This window comes from Nilaparvata lugens, chromosome X, assembly GCF_014356525.2.
Source record: "Nilaparvata lugens isolate BPH chromosome X, ASM1435652v1, whole genome shotgun sequence".
NCBI classification, from domain to species: domain Eukaryota; kingdom Metazoa; phylum Arthropoda; class Insecta; order Hemiptera; family Delphacidae; genus Nilaparvata; species Nilaparvata lugens.
The window spans coordinates 16,253,837-16,274,240 of NC_052518.1; the positions used below are offsets into that span (position 1 = coordinate 16,253,837).

A 20,404-nucleotide genomic window follows, 5' to 3' on the forward strand; every position below is an offset into this window, starting at 1 on the left:
AGAAATTAATTGACATGATCATTTTATTCGTGGAACTATACCTTATAAAGTTGATCCTTTTGTACTCCAGAGCAAAGCTCGGTCCCCCGATATTCATATCTTTTTGTCATAGTCATTCAATCTCAGCTGTTTTCCATGCATGAAGTCAAGCCGGTAAACAGCTGTTTGCAGAACAAATAAACATATGATTCTCATTACAGCATACTCTACTGTAATGAAATCATATGCTCCCTTTACCGTCGAGTATGTTTCCTAGTTTCGAAATAGGAACAGAAAAAATGCTACAAAAAACCACCTTGAGCGCTCCAGGTGGGAGTTTTGTCAACTTCCACAAAATTCCTTATTCGGAATTTGTGAACTAGATTATGTTTATAGATTGAATGTAGTAACTTCAGCACAAGTAGGTAATTTTTTTTTTTTAATAATTCTTCTTCAGATTATCGTGTCAAAAAATAGTGTACGTTGCTTGGTCGTGAATGTCTTTTGCAGTGTTTGAATGAAATTCTAGTCTCGGCTAACGCCTCGACTAGAAACATCATTCTCGCCTGCGAAAGGCCCCTTCCTGTCCATGTGACATAAGATACTATATTCAGAAGTTCGAACGCTAGCGCTTCCATGGAAAAGATACGAATTTCCTCTGGGAAAATTTCCCTTGAAAGAAGTTCAAGCCAATTTTTCAGCCAACTTCTGTTACTATTGTTTGTATATCATGTGATGTTACTTAATCACATGATAACTGTTTGATAAAATAATAAGTTGTTTACTGAGTTTAGTTTTGGTATCTACGTAAATAAAGATGGTTGCTTCAAATGGCTAAGAATTTATTAAGATATTTAAACATGGCGCAGTCAAGGAATTGAACAGAAAAGGGTAATGATAACGACAGGATTGAGTGAGTAATAAGATTGGGTAATTATCGTATTATTATATTTTTTCTTAAAAGACGAACATGGATTTCAACAAGCCAGAACCGTTACTATCAACGGGGAAAGTGTTTCACAAAATTTCGAATTATTCAGGAAAAATATCGTAAATTATTTTATAGCGACTGAGACAAATAAAAAATCCAACCAAATTCAAGTTGCAAGATTTAAAAACTTGTTAGGCAATGAAACTTTGATTTTATATGAATCGTTACAAGATGTGGATGAGCCAGAAACGGTAGAATCAATATTAAAAATATTAGAGAGCTATTGTTTACCAAAAAAGAATGAGATCATGAATGTATACAATTTTATAGCTTGCAAACAAGAGGAAGGTCAATCATTTAATTCATTCTATGCAACTTTGAAGGGGCTAGTGACAAGATGCGAATTTGGGGAACAAGAGAATAAGTTATTGAAAGCTATGATTGCATTGGGGTTAAGGTCGAAAGAAATGCAACAACGTGTGTTGCGAGACAACGCCTCGTTGTAGAAAATAATTGATTATTGTCGCAGTGTTGAAATAGGTGAAAAACATGAGAAGTCAATAAATGAAGAAAAGTCTCGAAAGGAAGTGCACCCAGTTTCCAAGTATGATAAAAGGAAAACAAACTCATATCAGAAGATTGTATGCGGCTATTGCGGAATGCAGCATGTAGAAGGTAGGAGCTGCCCAGCGTCTGGTAAAAGCTGTAATAAATGTGGTAAGATGAATCATTTTAGCAAAATGTGTCTGAATAAAGCTAGAAGAAATAATTTCAGAGTGAGTGAGCAAAGGCTACCTCAACCATTACATAATGTTGTGGAAAATCCAACAGCAATAGAAGAAGCTCACGAGTTTATTGATTCAGTATATCTAGTTAACACTGTCAATGAAAAGGCTTGGTTCAAAACATTATTAATTGAACATAAACCAGTAAACTTTAAATTAGATACAGGAGCAGAAGTGAATATATTGCCATATGAAATTGTGAAAGACAGTGTGTTATTGAGTAGGTTGAAAAAGAGTAGTGTTCGATTAGAAGCATACGGAGGATTTAAAATTTCACCTCTGGGTCAGTTCACTGCTCAAGTGGAATCAGAAAAAAGATTTGATTTGATAAACTTTGTTGTGGTCAAAGAGAGTACAGTACCGATTCTAGGCCTTGAAGCTTGTATTCAGTTGAATCTGGTGAAACGAATTGATGAATCTCAGAAGCAAAGTAGTAACAACAATGTGAAGGATAGAACGTATTTTTTTGGAACGTATTCTGATGTGTTTACTGGCCTTGGTTGTTTCCCCGACAAGTGCAAAATTCGATTAAAAAAGGACGCAATGCCACATGCCAGTTCAGCGAGACGTATACCAATGAAGATTCAAGACAAATTTAAAGAAAAACTTGATGATTTGATAACCATGCAAATTATTGAAACGGTTGAGAAGCCCGTTGAATGGGTTTCAAATGCTGTGATAGTAGAGAAACCTGATGGATCCTTAAGAATTTGCATAGACCCTGTACATTTGAACAAGTACATTGTAAGAGAAAGAGTTACAATCCCAACAATACAGGATATTCATCCTCGTCTAGCAAATAAAGAGTACTACAGCGTTCTTGACATAAAAGATGGATTTTATCACATACTCCTTGATGAACAATCTGCTAAATATTGCAATTTTAGCACTATATTTGGAACTTATAGATTTTTACGTTCTCCTTTTGGCTTATGTAATTTACCAGAATTGTTTCACAAATGTGTTTCAAAGTATTTTGAAGATATTCCAGGAGTAGTGGTTTATTTCGATGATATTTGCATTGCTTCAAACAGCAAAGAAAAACATGACGAGACAGTGAAACAGGTCTTGGAACGAGCGAGGAAATTAAACATCAAATTTAATTTCAAGAAATTTCAATATTGCGTACCTGAAGTGAAGTATTTAGGAATGCTGTTTAATAAATCAGGAATGCTTCCTGATCCAGGAAAAATAAAGGTTATTAATGATCTCCCCGACCCAACAAATAAAGCTGAACTACAACGTCTGTTGGGGATGGTCAACTATTTGAGAATGTTCATCCCAAATATGTCACAAATAGTGTCACCATTGAGAGAATTATTGAAGAAAGACGTATCTTGGTGTTGGACAGAGATTCATGTAAATGCAATCAATAACATTAAAAAGGTTCTTACAAGTGACAAGGTAATTGCTCCCTTTGATTATAAGATTCCAGTTTTAATCCAATGTGATGCATCACAAGACGCTTTAGGATGCTGTTTACTACAGAACAACAAGCCAATTTATTTCTCATCACGATCTATGAACTCTTCTGAATGTGAATATGCCCAAATTGAGAAGGAACTCCTTGCTATTGTATTTGCTTGTGATAAATTTCACACCTATATCTACGGTCATGATGAATTGACTATATATACTGATCATATGCCATTAGTTTCAATAATGAAGAAACCATTAAACAACATACAGAATAACAGAATTCGTCGATTGAGACTAAAACTAATGCCTTACCGCTCTTTAGCCTCCAGTACTTACCTGGGAAAAACATGTATATTGCTGATTATTTGTCAAGGTGCGGTGTAAGAACTAAAGAAAAAGTTGATTTGAGCATGGCGGATGGATATGGTTCATTGTGTTACTGAGAATAGCGAAGTTGAATTCGGTTTCAGAGAAACGCTTGAATGAATTTGTAACAGAAACACAGATTGATGATGTTCTTCGCAAAGTTATAGATTATTGTGAAAATGGCTGGCTTAATAACATTGTTGATGGAGGAGAACTAAGGCATTTTTTCAAAATAAGAAATGAAATACAATTTAGCAAGGGTCTATTGTATTATAATTCAAGAATTATTATACCCAAGAATTTGAGAGATTTTATCTTGAATAGGCTCCATGAAACGCACTTAGGAGAAACAAAAATGAACAGCATTGCCTCAAAATTTTATTATTGGCCAGGAATAAGAGCAAACATAAAAAATCTGGCTGAATCCTGCACGCTTTGCCAAAAATATAGAAGGTCCAATGTAAGAAGTCCAATGCTTTCTCATGAAATACCCGATTTTCCATTTTTAAAAATTGGAGTGGATATAGCTGAAGTAAAAGGAATAGCTTATCTCATAGTTGTGGATTATTATTCAAGGTGGCTTGAAATAACAAAAATGAACAGTAAGACAAGTTCGGCTGTTAAATCTATTTTATCCCAGTTATTTGGCAGGTTTGGAATTCCGCAGATTATAATAGCTGATAATAATCCGTTTGGCTCCCAAGAAATGATACAGTTCGCAAAGGAGTGGGATTTTAAAATTATTACAATAAGTCCTCGTTATTCTCAGTCTAACGGCTTAGCTGAAAAGGGGTGGACATAGCAAAGACTATGATAAGAAAGTGTGCTGAAAGCAAAACCGATTTAAACTTGAGTTTGCTTAACTATCGGAATAGTTGTGTTGCGGGTCTCAATTATTCTCCTGCTCAGTTAATGTTTGGTCGAATGATAATAACAAAGTTCCCTTATCCTCAAGATAGTTTGAAACTTCATCAACTTCCTCGGGAAGAAATAGCAGTGCAAATGAAGAACCATAAATTTCAACAGAAAGAAACATACGATAAGCAGTCACGGAAACATGTATCTTATTTCAAAGAAAATCAGCCCATTTATATCCAAGATTGTAGAACAAAATTATGGGAGCCTGGAGTAGTTATTAATGAAGCTGATGCCCCACGGTCCTATGTGGTGAAGTCCAATAGTGGAAGAATATTAAGAAGAAATGAGAGGTTTTTAAGAAGACGATTAAATCAAAGGAAAGGTTGAAAAAGGAAATGTTTGAGAAAGTAAAAGGGGAAGATGTTTGTATATCATGTGATGTTACTTAATCACATGATAACTGTTTGATAAAATAATAAGTTGTTTACTGAGTTTAGTTTTGTTATCTACGTAAATAAAGATGGTTGCTTCAAATGGCTAAGAATTTATTAAGATATTTAAACAACTATATCTTTATTGACCGAGCGAAGTGAGGTCTAAGATTCAAGTCGACGGTTTGACATTTCTCTTAATGTTTAAATGTTTATATGTCGCGCATTTACGGTGAATCGCGGAAATGGATTTTCATGAAATTTGACAGGTATGTTCCTTTTTAAACTGCGCGTCGACGTATATACAAGGTTTTTTGGAAATTTTGTATTTTAAGGATAATATAAAAGGATAAAGGAGCCTCCTTCATAGGCCAATATTACCGTAAAAATCAGACTATAGAATTATTCATCATAAATCAGCTGTCTAGTGGACTATAAAGGATCGTATAGATAATAATTATAGGCGCCGCGAACATGAGCAATTCACTTTAAATCAGTTCACTATATCTGTATTTCCAAAGAAACGGTAAGATTCAGATATAAAAAGCTTGGCATCAGCTGATTAAAAGTGAATTGCTCATGTTCGTGGCGCGTAAATGTGTACGCACCTCAATACTACCCGTTCAAAAACATCGAACATCTTGAAAATGTATCTTTCCATCAACTTTAGTAGACAGTTGTCTACTAACTTTGTCTTTCCATTGAGCTGAGGCCATGATTCTAGTTTAGAGTTTGGAGTTATTGATAGAAAACATTTTTCTTTTCTAATCTGATGATCAAAATTGCAACAGATATTATTGAAAAGAAATTGATTTGTAAAATCATGAAAAGTGAGGAATAAAGTTTGTAGGAAATCAGCATTATGGTAGTTTATTTTGTTAATTTCAACAAATTTTTCTCGTTGGCGAATGTTCTCTGATGGGTTGATTGGATTGGCTTATCGACGGCAGCCAGACCTGATAACAGCGCTCACACTCACATTCCGAGACGACACGTCACGGTACGATAGGACAGAAAGCTCTATGTTTATTAAGGATTTTTCTAGACATTTTAAATTGATAAATTATTTATTAATTCTTGAGAAAACATAACAACAGGTCAATGTAACTTACTGAGCGCGGGTCTACTGTTCACAGAACTACTAGTTATTTCCCATTTGTAACTAAGTATTCTTTTTTATATTTTATAAAGTACACTGATTCTCTAGCTTTCTTATTTGTTCTGTTTTTCAGACAGTCTACCCACGCTACAGTCTATTTATGGTTGGTTCAACGATGTCAGGTTTCGGAAGCAACACAAGTGATATAGACATGTGTCTAATTGTGAAACAGAGTGAGATGGAGCAACGCAGTGAAGCACTCTACCATCTCTCTCACGTCATGAACCTCTTCAACGAATTTGGTCAGTTCAGTCAAAACATCCATGTTTCAATCCATCCTCAAAATGCAATGCTCCCAAGTAAGTGTCGAAGATCTTATTCACATCAGAAGATATGCCATGGTTTGTAGAATTCATTCAAAGTTTGGAAGTTTTGTATCAGATTTTAGTGTTGTGTATCAAGTTGAGATGATAGTGATGATACTGTCTCATGTGTGGTGATACTATATCATGCGTGGTGATACTGTATAATTTATGGTGATACCATATTAGAGAAAAAAAAGCATTAGAAGATATGCAATGGTTGGTAGAATTCATTCAAAGTTTGGAAGTTTTGTATCAGATTATGGTGTAGTGTATCAAGTTGAGATGATACTGTCTGATGTGTGTTGATACTGTATCATATTGTGGTGATACTGTATCATTGTGGAGATACTGTTTCATTCATGATGATACCATAGAGAAAAGATAGCAGAAGAAGATATGCCATGGTGAAGGACGGCTATGTTGCAATAATGTCTTCTCCGATTACTGTCGACTACTGTCTATTATTAGTGTGTTGTTGGGAGTGTAAGAGTGTAATAAGGGCACAGTATGAGAGGCTATAGTGAGGTCCACGTTATAATGGCATTGGAGAAAGATTGGCGAACAACGTTGCCGAACCTCTGTCTTGTCAATGCCTTCTATAAGCGGTAGCTGATACATGTTTATTGATGTAATATTAACTGTTCATTCTCGTTTAAAATAATAAATTATATTTTATCAAGCAAGAAATGATATTTTTCAATAATTTAAAATGAATTTTCATAATTACAGTCAGATGCTCTGTTAATTAATTATTAATTCTACATCTGGCAACAGAGCAAAGCGAGAAACATGGTTTTTTGCGATTTTCTCAAATACGGCTCCAACGATTTTGATCAAATTTATACCTAGAATAGTCATTGATAATCTCCATCAACTGCCTTAAGTCCCATACCTGTAAAAATTTCAGGAGCTCCGCCCCATCTATGCAAAGTTTGATTTCAGATTCCCAATTATTCGGCTTCAAAATTCAAGTGGAAACGATTGAGCATAAAAATCTTCACAATAAATATTCAGTAGCATTTTCACCTAAAATTGAAAATAAGCTCGAAATTCGAGAAAATGTGATTATTCAATTGCAAACTGTTGGCAAACTGTTGATTCTATTGAATCATTCACTATGAAGAGATAGCAGACTTCGTGTGTCTCCTGCGTTATTGTCCTGTCACCAGCTGGCTTGGATCTTTGAATAGTAGACTTGTGATGCGCGTGAACCTTAGTGTCATGTGATTAATTTTCATAATGGCAAGGAAAGTTGTGTGAGTGCGTCACACCAGATTTTTATAATTAGATTCTGGCTTGCTACATCCTATACTACCTAAACGAGCAACTTCTGTTTATATGTTTAGATGTTTGGATGTTTAGATGTTAAGATGTTTATATGTTTGTATTTCACCGGATCTCGAAAACGGCTCTAACGATTCTCACGAAATTCAGAACATAGTAGGTTTATAATATAAAGATTCGATAGCACTAGTTCTCATCCCTGGGAAAACTTGCTGAAGGACATTAAAAGGATAATTATTATTCATCCTTGGAAAAACAGCTGATAATAATTATTTCGTCGTCTGTTGATGATGGAAGTGAGTGAGCGAGTTCATGTGTGTGTGACTGTGTCAAAATTATGACTGAGCTGTTGAACTTTTGTAATCATTCAATCAGGTACTTAGTACCGGTTGCAAAAAAGCCGGGTTATTTTTAATCCTGATTAATTCCAGTAGAACCATTTTTTTGAAATGGTCTCCTTTGATCTGGTTCACGTGGAATCATTCAGGATTAAAATTTAACATGCTTTTGTGCAACCGGGCCTTTGTGAGGGAAATTTTGGCTTCCCTCTGGGAATTAATCTCAATTAACTGTGATTAGATAGAGCATTTCTGTATGAATTATGAATATTATTATAATTTCTTCTTTCGTAATGAATTTTTTATGCTTTTGTACTCCAGAGCGAAGCTCGGTCCCCGATATTGAAGCCTAATTCCAATTCAATTTTGACCATTTTCAAAAATGTTAATCAACTGTTATAGTATAATTATAAATTAGATCTTGGTTTTTCCACATTATTTCAAATTTAATTTTAACTATTGTTGAAAATGTTTCAAGTTTCAGATTTTTTCACGAACATTGAGTTAATTCACGCCAAAGTGCCGATATTGAAGTTCAAATCTGTCACCGACGAATTGGATGTAGATCTGAGCTGTAATAACACGGTTGGGGTTAGGAACACACATCTGCTCTACTGCTATGCAAATTGTGAGTATTCATTTATTCATTAATTTATTTTCTCATATCATCCTATTATATTAAGCAAGCAATTTCTGTATTTATATATTTGGTTATTTTTATATCTGGCTATTTTTATATCTAGTTATTTACCATGTTTTACGGATCTCGTAAACGGCTCTAACGACTCTCACGAAATTTGGAACAAAGTAGGTTTATGATAAAAAGATTCGATTGCACTAGGTCTCATCCTTCAGAAAACTCGCTGAACGACATTAAAAGGATAATTCATTCTTGGCTGAAACAGCTGTGGATAGTGAAAAAGTGAGTATGTGAAAAATCAAAATATCGCATCCCCGAAATTCATGAGATGACATAAATAGCCAGCTGTGAAATATAAACACGATCATCTTAGAGAATTGTGTTCTGTTTATCAATAAATAAAAATAACGAGCGAATCTCGGTGCCCCGATATTAGTATATTAACAAATATTGTTGCAAACATAGTAACTATATCATTCTAAATCGAATTCATAGTATATCTATTTGTAATTGATGATGTGTTTGTTTTTTGAATTGTTATTTTGATGAGTGATAGTAGCTTAACCTAGATTTTGATTTGGACTGCAGTATACATTTGAAAACGGACAGTTTTGGGCATAATCCTGATGTGCCTCCTCATATAACTGTAAAAATAATTGTGCGACTGAGAAAATGAATATATAAATATAAACTATAAATTCAATCTTTCGTTATAAATTTTCTATTCTTTTACAATCCAGAGCAAAGCTCGGTCCCCCGATATTAATAGGATTATGAAAGACTAGTTAGTAGTTCTGTGAACAGTAGACCTCACTCAGTATTCTCATCCACAAGTACCTGATTGAAACTATAGACCTTATGGAAATACAACAATAGACTAACTTCTCCACACATCTTTGTAATCACTTGTCAGCTGATTTATGATGAATAATTGTATAGTATGATTTTTACTCTAATTATTGAATTGCAAAATTTCCAAAAACCTTGTATATACGTCGACGCGCAATTAAAAAAGGAACATACCTGTCAAATTTCATGAAAATCTATTACCGCGTTTCGCCGTAAATGCGCAACATATAAACATTTAAACATTCAAACATTTGAACATTAAGAGAAATGCCAAACCGTCGACTTGAATCTTAGACCTCACTTCGCTCGGTCAATTATAAATGGGATTTTGTCTACTCCGCTCTCACAATTTTCGTGTTAAAAGTGTGGCCAAATTTACAAATTAAATTCCTATGATAATCCGACAGAGATCTGATCAGTAGATGCTCATAGCCTTTAAAGATATTTTTTTACTTTTTAGTACATCAGCTACTATTTAGTAAATTGTTCATAGTACATTTGTGCCCTATAGAAGTGAATTCATGTATGGTATTGTATTGAATTTTTCAATTTTTTGACAGATGACTGGCGTGTGCGACCTCTAGTAGTCCTTGTGAAACTCTGGGCCCAATGGCACGATATCAACTCAGCCAGAAACACAACTCTATCATCCTACTCTCTCGCTCTAATGGTCATTCATTTTTTGCAAACTAGGCAGCCGGCAGTATTGCCAGTTCTTCAGGTGAGTTCTATAGCATAGATGAAAGATAGCACAAGACGATATGCCATGGTTTGTAGAAGAAATTCAAAGTTTGGAAGTATTGTATCAAATTATGGTGCTGTGTATCAACTTGAGATGATACTGTATGATATTGTGGTGATACTGTATCAAGTTGACAAGATACTGTATCATACTGTGTTGATACCATAGAGAAAAGGTATCAAGTTGAGATTATAGTGTATTATATTGTGGTGATACTGTATCATGTGTGGTGATACTGTATCATGAGTGGTGATACTGTATAATTTTTAGTGATACCATATTAGAGAAAAAATAGCATCAGAAGATATGCCATGGTATGTAGAACTCATTCAAAGTTGTAAAGTTTTGTATCAAATTATGGTGTTGTGTATCAAGTTGAGATTATACTGTATTATATTGTAATGATACACACTGTATCATGTGTGGTAATACTGTATTATTTATGGTGATAAATAGAGAAGATAACGGTATGAGTCGTTAATGTTCCAAATTTCTTATTTTTCAGCGAATTATTCAAATGAACATTCCGTATTGTTCTGGTTTGATAGAATCACATTTTGTTTCCTCATAAGGTGTTACATAAAATCAAAGAAGATCCAAGAATAATTAAGTAAGAGTGTTGTATTTTTCAAATATCATTAGTGATAGAATATGATGAGTCTCTTTCGAGATTTCTAAGGCTCAACTCACACTTAGGCGACTCAGGTGGAGAAGAGACTGGACTCTAGTGGAGAGCATGTGTTTCCAAATGGTGACACTCAGACCAGTCGATTCTAGTCTCCGCGACGTCACCATTTGAAAACACATGCTCTCCACTAGAGTCCAGTCTCTTCTCCACCTGAGTCGCCTAAGTGTGAGTTGAGCCATAAGGTCGAGAGACTAGAGTCTCCTCGACTGGAGTCGTACAATTCGAGTCGAGGTAGTGTGAGTCGAGCCTTAGTCATTGATTGAATCAGATCTGTTTTCTCATGAGGTATTTCATAAAATCAAAGAAGATTCCATGATAACATTATTGTTTTTGTTTTCTATAGGATGTGTCTCAAGAATTTTTCAATAATAATCTTGTATTTTTTTATAAGATGTGTGTGTTTTTAGATATATCTTGTGGTTTCTGATTCAGTTGGTTGTGCGCGTGTTTCAGCGAACAAATGCCTCGCTGTTCGCCGCACACATCGATCCGTCGCACATTGACTTCCACGCACAATTGGTGCGCAGCGCATCGTCAACAGCCACCGGAGCGGCAGCTGACAATCAACAGCCAATCGGGCAACTGCTTGTCGATCTATTCAACTACTACCAACACTTTGAGTCAGTATTTTCCTACTTCATCTTCTTCTTCTTCTTCTTCTTCTTCTTCTTCTTCTTCTTCTTCTTCTTCTTCTTCTTCTTCTTCTCTTCCTCCTCCTCCTCCTCCTCCTCAAATTCCTCCTCATCATTCCCTCCTCGTCATCCTGCCCTCTTCGTCACCCTACTTCTCCTCCTTTTCCGCCTCCTCCTTCTCGATCTTCTTCTCCTTCACCTCCTTCTCCATCTTATCCTTCTCCTTTTTCTTCTTCTTCCTCTTCTTCCACTCAATCAATATGTTCTTTGTGCTTTTTTTGTGAAAATGTAATTCTTATTTTGTCAAATATCAAATATAATTATGTACATAATGTATTATTTATTTTGCCAAGTGGAAATAAACAGATTGAGTTGAATTGAAATGAGTGAGAGGGATGATGATGAGAGATAACGACTACTTTCTAGGTAGTCGGGACTGACGGCTTATCGTCTCCTCCGAAAGACGTGGTGGCCGTATCTATGTGATTGTGCTGTGGGCAAAAACTTTCACCCTGGTCGAGATTCGAACTCGGGTTCTCTTGATTATTAGACCATCGCGTTATCACTTACTCCAATGAGCCACCCATAAATATATCATCTGTAATAATTATAATTGTATTCAAAAATGAAACTTATTGAATTTGGAAACAAATTTTAATTGAAATTTGTGATTTCAGTTACCGTCGCTATGCGATATCGGTGCGCCAAGGTTGCTGTGTTCCAATAGAAGAGTGCCGCAAAGTCAGAACTTCCAAAAACGAGCCGCATCATTGGAAATATCTCTGCATAGAAGGTAAATATAGTATTTTACGTCACAAGGACGGTAAGGTGCCTTTTACAGGCGAGAATGATGTCTCTAGTCGAGACGTTAGCCTAGAAATAATAAAGATATAGGGGAGAAGTTGACTGAAGAATGAACTTTTCTCAGGGGAAATTTACCCAGAGGAAATTCATATTTTTTCCAAGGAAGCACTAGCATTCAAACTTCTGAGTATGGTATCTTATGTCACATGGATGGGAAGGTGCCTTTTGCAGGTGAGAATGATGTCTCTAGTCGAGATGTTAGCTGAGAAATAGTAAAGATATAGGGGAGAAGATGACTGAAGAATAAACTTTTCTCAGGGGAAATTTACCCAGAGGAAATTCATATCTTTTCCATGGAAGTGCTAGCATTCGAACTTCTAAATATAGGGCTGGTTTCCGAGCTCGGGATTTAGCTAAGTTCTAGACTTTAAACAGCTGGAGTCAGAAAATTAGCTTTCCAAAACGGGGTGTAGTAGCAGTTTTTATTTTCTCATTTCTATATTTGAAAACATTTTTCCATGACGAAATTGAATGAAATAATTCAAAATAGCTGAAACTTTACTCTATTTCCTCTTTATTTTATTTATTGTTGAATTTTTCTGTTTCAAAATGTTTCCAAATATAGAAATGAGGAAATAAAAACTCCGACTACTCTTATAAAAACTGTGACTACACCATGTTTTGGAGAGATAATTTTCTGACTACAGCTGTAAAGTCTAGAACTTAGCCAAATCCCAAGCTCGGAAACCGGCCCATAGTATCTCATGTCACATGGACAAGAAGGGGCCTTTTGCCAGTTGAAAATGATGTCTCTAGTCAAGGCATTAGCTGAGACTAGAATTTCATTTGAACACTTCAAAAGACATTCACGTTCAAGTAACATACACTATTATTTGTCATAATAATCTAAAGAAGAATAATTGAGAAATAGAAAGCATTACCTGCTAAAGTTACTACATCCATCCTATAAACATAACCTAGTTTACAAATTCTGAATCAGGAATTTTGTGGAAGTTGACAAAACTTCCACCTGGAGTGCTGAAGGTGGTTTTTTGTAGCAGTTTTGCTGTTCCTATTTTGGAACTAGGAAACAAACTCGACTGTGAAGAAAACATATATGGTTTTACTACAGTAGAGTATGTTGTACTGAGAATCATATGTTTATTTGTTCTGCAAGCAACTGTTTACCGGATTGATTCCATGCATGGAAAACAGCTGAAATTGAAAGACATAAAATTTTTTTGTCACAGTCATTCAATTTCAGCTGTTTTACATCCATGAAATCGAGCCGGTAAACAGCTGATTGTAGAACAAATGAACATATGATTCTCATTACAGCATACTATACTGTAATAAAAACATATGTTCCCTTTACAGTCGAGTATGTTTCCTAGTTCCGAATTAAGAACAGCAAATCTGGTACAAAAAACCGTCTTTTAGCGCTCCAGGTGGAAGTTTTGTCAACTACAATCAAGAAATTCCTAATTTGGAATTTGTAGACTAGGTTATGTTTATAGAATGCATGTAGTAATGTCAGCACAAGCAGGTAATGTTTTATATTTCTCAATTATTCTTTTCTAGATTATTATGACAAAAACATTGTAAGTTACTTGAACGTGAATGTCTTCTGCAGGGCTTGAATGAAATTCTAGTCTTGGCTAACGCCTCGACTAGAAACATCGTTCTCGCCTGCAAAAGGGCCCTTCCCATCCTTGTTACAAAAGATACTATTGGAGTTTTTAATAAAGGGTACTACAAGTTTTTATATTGATTTTATTAATTTGAACAAATGTAGCCCATATAAGTGGAGTGATTTTAAAGTAAGTTAAATGATACATTAATTTGCTCCCAAGTGTCATCTACTGCTCCATATTCCTCTATGTTTTTTCTTCTTATTTCATCATTCTTTTCCTTCTTCCTTCTCTCCATCTCCCCCTGTCTTTTCTTATCCAGCCTCTTCCTCTTGATCTCCCTCGTTTACTCCTTCTTCATCACCTGTTCCCACTTTTCCTCTTTTTTCTTCTTTCTCTCCACCTCCCCTTATCTTTTCTTATCCAGCCTCTTCCTCTTCCTTCCTCTTGTTCACTCCTTCTTCATCACCTGTCTCCTACTTTTCCTGTCTTCTTCTTCTTCTTCTTCTTTTTCTCCTGTTTTCCTCCTCCTCTTTCTACTCCCCATCCTCTTTCTTCCCCTCATGACCATCATCTTACTCTTCTCCTCTCCATCATCACCCTCCTTCTTCTTCTCATTTAAATAGATTTTTTACTACTGCTTCCTCCTCCTCTTCCTTCTCCTTATCCTCCTCCTCCTACTCCTTCCTCTCCTCCTCCTCCACCTACTTATTCTCTTTACTCCTTCTTCTCCCACTCCTCCTCCTTCTTCTTCTCCTACCTCTTCTCCTCCTCATCATTCTTCTCATTATTCTCCATCTTCTCGTTCCCCTCATCCTTCTTCTCCGTCTCCTTCCCCATCTTTTCCATCTCCCCATTTTTCTCCTACTCCTTCTTCTCCCACTCCTCCTCCTCCTCATCATCATTCTTCTCAATATTTTCTATCTTCTCTTACTCCTCATCCTTCTTTTCCGTCTCCTTCCCCTTCTTGTCTATCTCCTCATTTTCCTTATCCTTTTCCACCTTCTCCTTCTTCTCCATCTTCTCCATATTCTCCTTTTCCTTCTCCTCATCCTTCTCCTTCTATACAATAAAGCCGTATTAACCAATAAGCCAGTTATTTTTTTATCCAAAATAATTATTGGATAGTAGGTCTCATCCAATTTCCATCTAGCTGTTTACCATGTTGTCAATATTTGCAGCAGCAGAAGTCTTCGGGGTGATTCACAAAATTTAATTTGGATTCTTATTCAATAATGATTATTAATTCATTCGCATTTGAATCAATGCAATATCACTTTTTGCTATTAAAAAAGTAGCAGTCAGAATTTTGTACAATAAATGAATTATTAATCCCTTATAGATATTTCGGCAGGTCCGCCATCTTCCTTACAACAAGGACCTGCCGAAATATCTATCCTATACTATTAAACGAGCAACTTCTGTTTATATGTTTAGATGTTTAAATGTTTGTATTTCACCAGATCTCAAAAACGGTTCTAACGATTCTCACGAAATTCAGAACATAGTAGGTTTATAATATAAAGATTCGATTGCACTAGGTCTCATCCCTGGAAAAACTCACTGAAGGACATTAAAAGGATAATTATTATCCATCCCTGAAAAAACATCTGATAATAATTATTTCGTCGTCTGTTGGTGATGGAAGTGAGTGAGCGAGTTCATGTGTATGGGACTGTATCAAAATTATGACTCAGCTGTTGAACTTTTGTAATCATTCAATCAGGTACTTAGTGCTGGTTGCAAAAAAGCCGGGTCATTTTCAATCCTTATTAATTCCAGCAGATCCATCTTTTTGAAATGGTCTTCTCTGATTTGGTTCACATGGAGTTAATCAGGATTAAAATTCAACCGGTTTTTGTGCAACTGAGCCTTTGTGAAGGAAATTTTCGCATTCCTCTGGGAATTAATCTCAATTTACTGTGATTAGATAGAACATTTCTGTATGAATGTTATTATAATTTCTTCTTTTGTAATAAATGTGTTATGTTTTTGAACTCTAGAGCGAAGCTCGGTCTCCTATATTGAGGGATTAATAATATTCATTTATTGTACAAAATTCTGACTGCAAGTCGTTCTTTTCAATAGCAAAAAGTGATTTAATAATAAGCAGTTCGTGATGGAAAACAACATTGAAGAAATGCAATATCTCAATAATTTCTATCTATATTCAATTGATCGATTTTTGGTAATCCTGTGTTACAGAACCGTTCGACCTGACCAACACTGCACGCTCAGTCAACAACCCGGAATCCTTCGACAAAATCCGCAACGTTATCCACCAGACCTCCCTGGCACTAAATGCCACCGGGACACTCGACTCCATCTTCAGACTTGACCTAGGTAACGGCTGGATTCACCCCCATACCACTAACAGATAGTGGTAGACATACCACTATCTCACAAAAAACATTAATTCAACCCACAAGAAAGCAGAAAAAATATGATAAAACAATAAAAACCAACTCAAAAATATGTTTGTTGTGTACAGGTTATGTCGTTTGCTGTTAGTAAGTTCAAAACATCATCACTTTTTCCGAACTGAGCTCGCAGAGAAAAAAAATTGACTCATAAGGTTCTGTGGAAGATTGTGATACTGTATAACAGATGGGAAAATTGTGGAACATAATTATATGAGAGGATAGTATAACATCAAAAATATGTTTGTTGCGTACAGGTTATGTCGTTTGCTGTTAGTAAGTTCAAAACATCATCACTTTTTCCGAACTGAGCTCGCAGAGGAAAAAAAATTGACTCATAAGGTTCTGTGGAGGATTGTGATACTGTATAACAGATGGGAAAATTATACTGATAAAATAAAATTAAACATATATGAGAGGATAGTACAACAGGTAAGAAGAATTTGGAACATATAAGGAGTTCATGTAACATATAGAAAGAATTTGGACCAGTTGGAAAGATTGTTCATAGAACAGATCTGGAGGATATTTCAAGATTTTGGAACATATGGAAAGATTTTGGAACATATGAGAAGATTTTGGAACATATGAGAAGATTTTGGAACATGTGAAAAGATTTTGGAACACATGAAAAGATTTTGGAACACCTAAAAAGATTTTGGAACATATGAAAAGATTTTGGAACATGTGAAAAGATTTTGGAACATTTGCATAGACTTTGGAACAGATATAAAGATTGTGGGGCTTATAAAAAGATTATTGTAGAAAGAATTCAGAAGAGACCTGAAAAAGGTTTAAATGCAAGTCCATATGACAGGATTTATTCAACTTGAGAACACTGTCAATGTGGAGAGTTATCAATTCGATTTTATATACATATTTTATATTTTATCAATTTTAAAGTAATATTCAAATAGAGTTCCCAATTTGATTTTGATATCCTTAAATTTTCAAATTTAAATATATAGAGTTGCCACTTTGAATACATCCATATTTTATAGTTTACAAGTTTTAAAATTATATTTAAATAATATAATAGAGTTGCCAATTCGAATCTAAGGCTCAACTCACACTTACGTGACTCAGGTCGAGAAGAGACTCGACTCTAGTCGAGAGCATGTGTTTCCAAATGGTGACACTCAGACCAGTCGATTCTAGTCTCTGCAACTGTCAACATTTGTAAACACATGCTTTCCACTAGAGTCCACTCTCTTCTCAGCCTAAGTCGCGTAAGTGTGAGTTGAACCTAATAGATTTAAAAGTTATATTTGAATATTCATATTTGTCATATGGGCTAGCATGAAAATATTGAAACTCAGCAAAATTTGACAACACTGATATTCTCAACAAGTCTCAACTCGTTTTATACAAGAGAGAAAATTCTCGAAAATTGTTTTGAAAATCGTATATATGGTAGGATAATAATTGATTGAAAAAAGAAGATATTTGAGACGTATTGTATTCAATTCAAAAGATGGTTTGGTTATTGAGAGTATAATATTATCATAGAGAAACAATAGCATAAGTAAATATCCCATGGTATAGGGCGTTTATGTCGCAACTTTTACTGTTATCTCAAGCCTATAGTCCACGTAGCTATTTCCCGTGAAGCTTTATGACGCTAGTAGTCTCTCATACTGTGCCGTTCATACACTCTTACCCTAAAAAAACAGTAAAAATCGACAGTAATCGGCTTGAGATAACAGTAAAAGTTGCGACATAAACGCCCTCTACCATAGGATACCTACTAACGCTATTGTTTCTCTATGATAATATACCGTTGTGAATGATACATATTTATTATGAATAGATATCGTTGGAAGTTGAAAAATTGTTGAAATATATTTGAAGCAATCGTTGTGAAAGATAATAGAATTATACATAGATTATTGAAACTTTAAAGATTGTTGAAATGTTATGGTATATATAATTTGAAGCATCATGATTTAATTGTCTCAGTTCATAGTACAGCCTTATTGTGCGAGGTTTCATTATCAATATGTGGATTATTTTTGTTTGTTTGTTTTTTTTTTGTTCTTGAACATTAATATAATGAGGAGGAATTTATGACAACAGAAACTCTCTAAATTAATGTGAATGAACTATTAGGCTACACAGAAAATGTATTTTGAGAGATGGAAGAGAAAATCTCAGTAACGAGCATTTTGTATTTGATTTTCTAGAGAAAAAGTTTGAAAAATTTGAAAAAAGAGGTTTTTATACAAGGATTTGATTAAAAAATATTCTGAGAGATAGGAGAGGCTAATCTCTGTTAAGAGTATTTTGTATTCGATTTTCTAAGGGAAAAGTTTGAAAATTTTGAAAAAAATGAGAAGTTTTTATACTAGGATTTCATTATTATTTATTGTATTTTATATTGAAGAATTTGTATTGATGAAAGAGTCAAAAAAATATATAAAAAATGGAAGGCTTTTTAATACTAGTATTAGATTATTATTTAAAGAAGACTTTGTAATGAGTGGATTGTTATATGTTTTTAGTTGTTTGAAACAAGGTTTCAGATTGTAAAGGTGTCACATGATTAGTTAACTAATAACATTAGTTATGTTGATGACTAATCAAATTATGTTGAAAATTATAAAGCTGTGATTACACCAAAATTATTAATAAAATGTTAATAACGTAATCCTTATAGATTCTATTAGATTGAATGGAACTTGTCAAACACATATGTTCATCATGTGTATGATAAGTAATGCTTATTCTAATAGAATCTATAAGGATTAAGTTATTAACATTTTGTTAATAACTTTGGTGTAAATGCAGCTTAAGAAGTCACATATAAAGAGTTGACGAGGAAAAAAGCAAAGTAGAATCTTCTTCTATGAAGAAATTATCAGTTTTAATTGAAAGTAAAAAATGGACCTAGTTTATTAGTAGTTTCATAATTCAAGAGGTAAGACACATGAATTTGAATACTTTGAAGGAATTGATATTTTTTGAATTATGAGAAAAATAAGCTACTGAAAATTTAATAAAATTGTGTTGTATCAAGCAAGTATACTTTATAATAACAGTATTGAGAGATAAATACAGTTTTATTGTTTTAAAACTATTTTGTCACCATAAGGCTCAACTCACACCTACGCGACTCAGGTCGAGAAGAGACTCGACTCTAGTGGAGAGCATGTGTTTTCAAATGGTGACGTCGCGGAGACTAGAATCGACTGGTACGTCTGAGTGTCACCATTTGGAAACACATGCTCACCTCTAGAGTCGAGTCTCTTCTCGACCTGAGTCGCATATAGGTGTGAGTCGAGCCTTAATCTCTATTGGAAAATATTTTATCCATTCAATATTATGTTGAGAACAAATCTAAAGCTGGGTTTACACCAGAGTTATTAACAAAATGTTGATAACTTAATCCTTATAGATTCTATTAGATTGAACGGAACTTGTGAAACACTTATGTTTATCATGTGTATGATAAGATAAGTTCAATCTAACAGAATCTATAACGATTAAGTTATTAACTTTGGTGTAAATGTAGCTTGAGTCTTGTATGGAGAGACTATAAATTCAACATTGAATCCCAAAATAATGACTTGAAAAATATCTGACTGATTTGCAGAAATTGATTTGATGAAAAAATAAGGAATGAAATTTCAAATCAAATAATTTTTCATAGGGAAGTAAAATGTACACAAGGAAGTGTTGATAAAAATAGGTAATCAATGATTCGAAAATGTAATTACAAAATAATTTATAATGATTATACAACACAAAAACCTGGTTCTTGAATGATTAATAAAATAAAATATAGAATGATTATTATTTTCTGAAAACTTTTGTAAATTAAATAGTTTTGAAAAACTGAAGATTTAAAATTCAATTCTGTAACTAGGTAATTCCATTTAATTTCTGTATGTTCCTGTTTTGTAAATTTTCAATAAAATTATATTTTGTTAAAACAGAATGTGTTCATTTTATTTGGAAACATAATTGCGAGGTCCAAATTATAAAGGCAGTGTTTGACTAGCAATGGTATTGCTATCATTGTCCATCATTCAACAAAGCGGATAGCACTATCTCTTTCTTGCTTTTCTCTGTTGGCAGATCGTCTTTCAACAATGTAGAATTAATAATTAATTAACAAAATATTTCATCTTAACTATGAAAATT

The 20,404-nt window shown here is 34.3% G+C and overlaps 1 protein-coding gene across 1 annotated transcript in view; it reads left to right on the forward strand.

Annotated features, from left to right (window-relative positions):
• The window catches only part of LOC111047103 (poly(A) RNA polymerase gld-2 homolog A), a gene marked incomplete at its 5' end in the record, with an annotated part of 35,711 nt that extends 15,516 nt beyond the window's left edge, over positions 1-20,195 (forward strand). Inside the window, 6 exon segments of the mRNA XM_039442511.1 lie at positions 6,002-6,227; positions 8,334-8,483; positions 9,905-10,065; positions 11,228-11,394; positions 12,084-12,199; positions 16,047-20,195. Of these exon segments, the coding sequence (XP_039298445.1) occupies positions 6,002-6,227; positions 8,334-8,483; positions 9,905-10,065; positions 11,228-11,394; positions 12,084-12,199; positions 16,047-16,222 (996 nt within the window).
• Between the last annotated feature and the right edge of the window lie 209 nt (positions 20,196-20,404).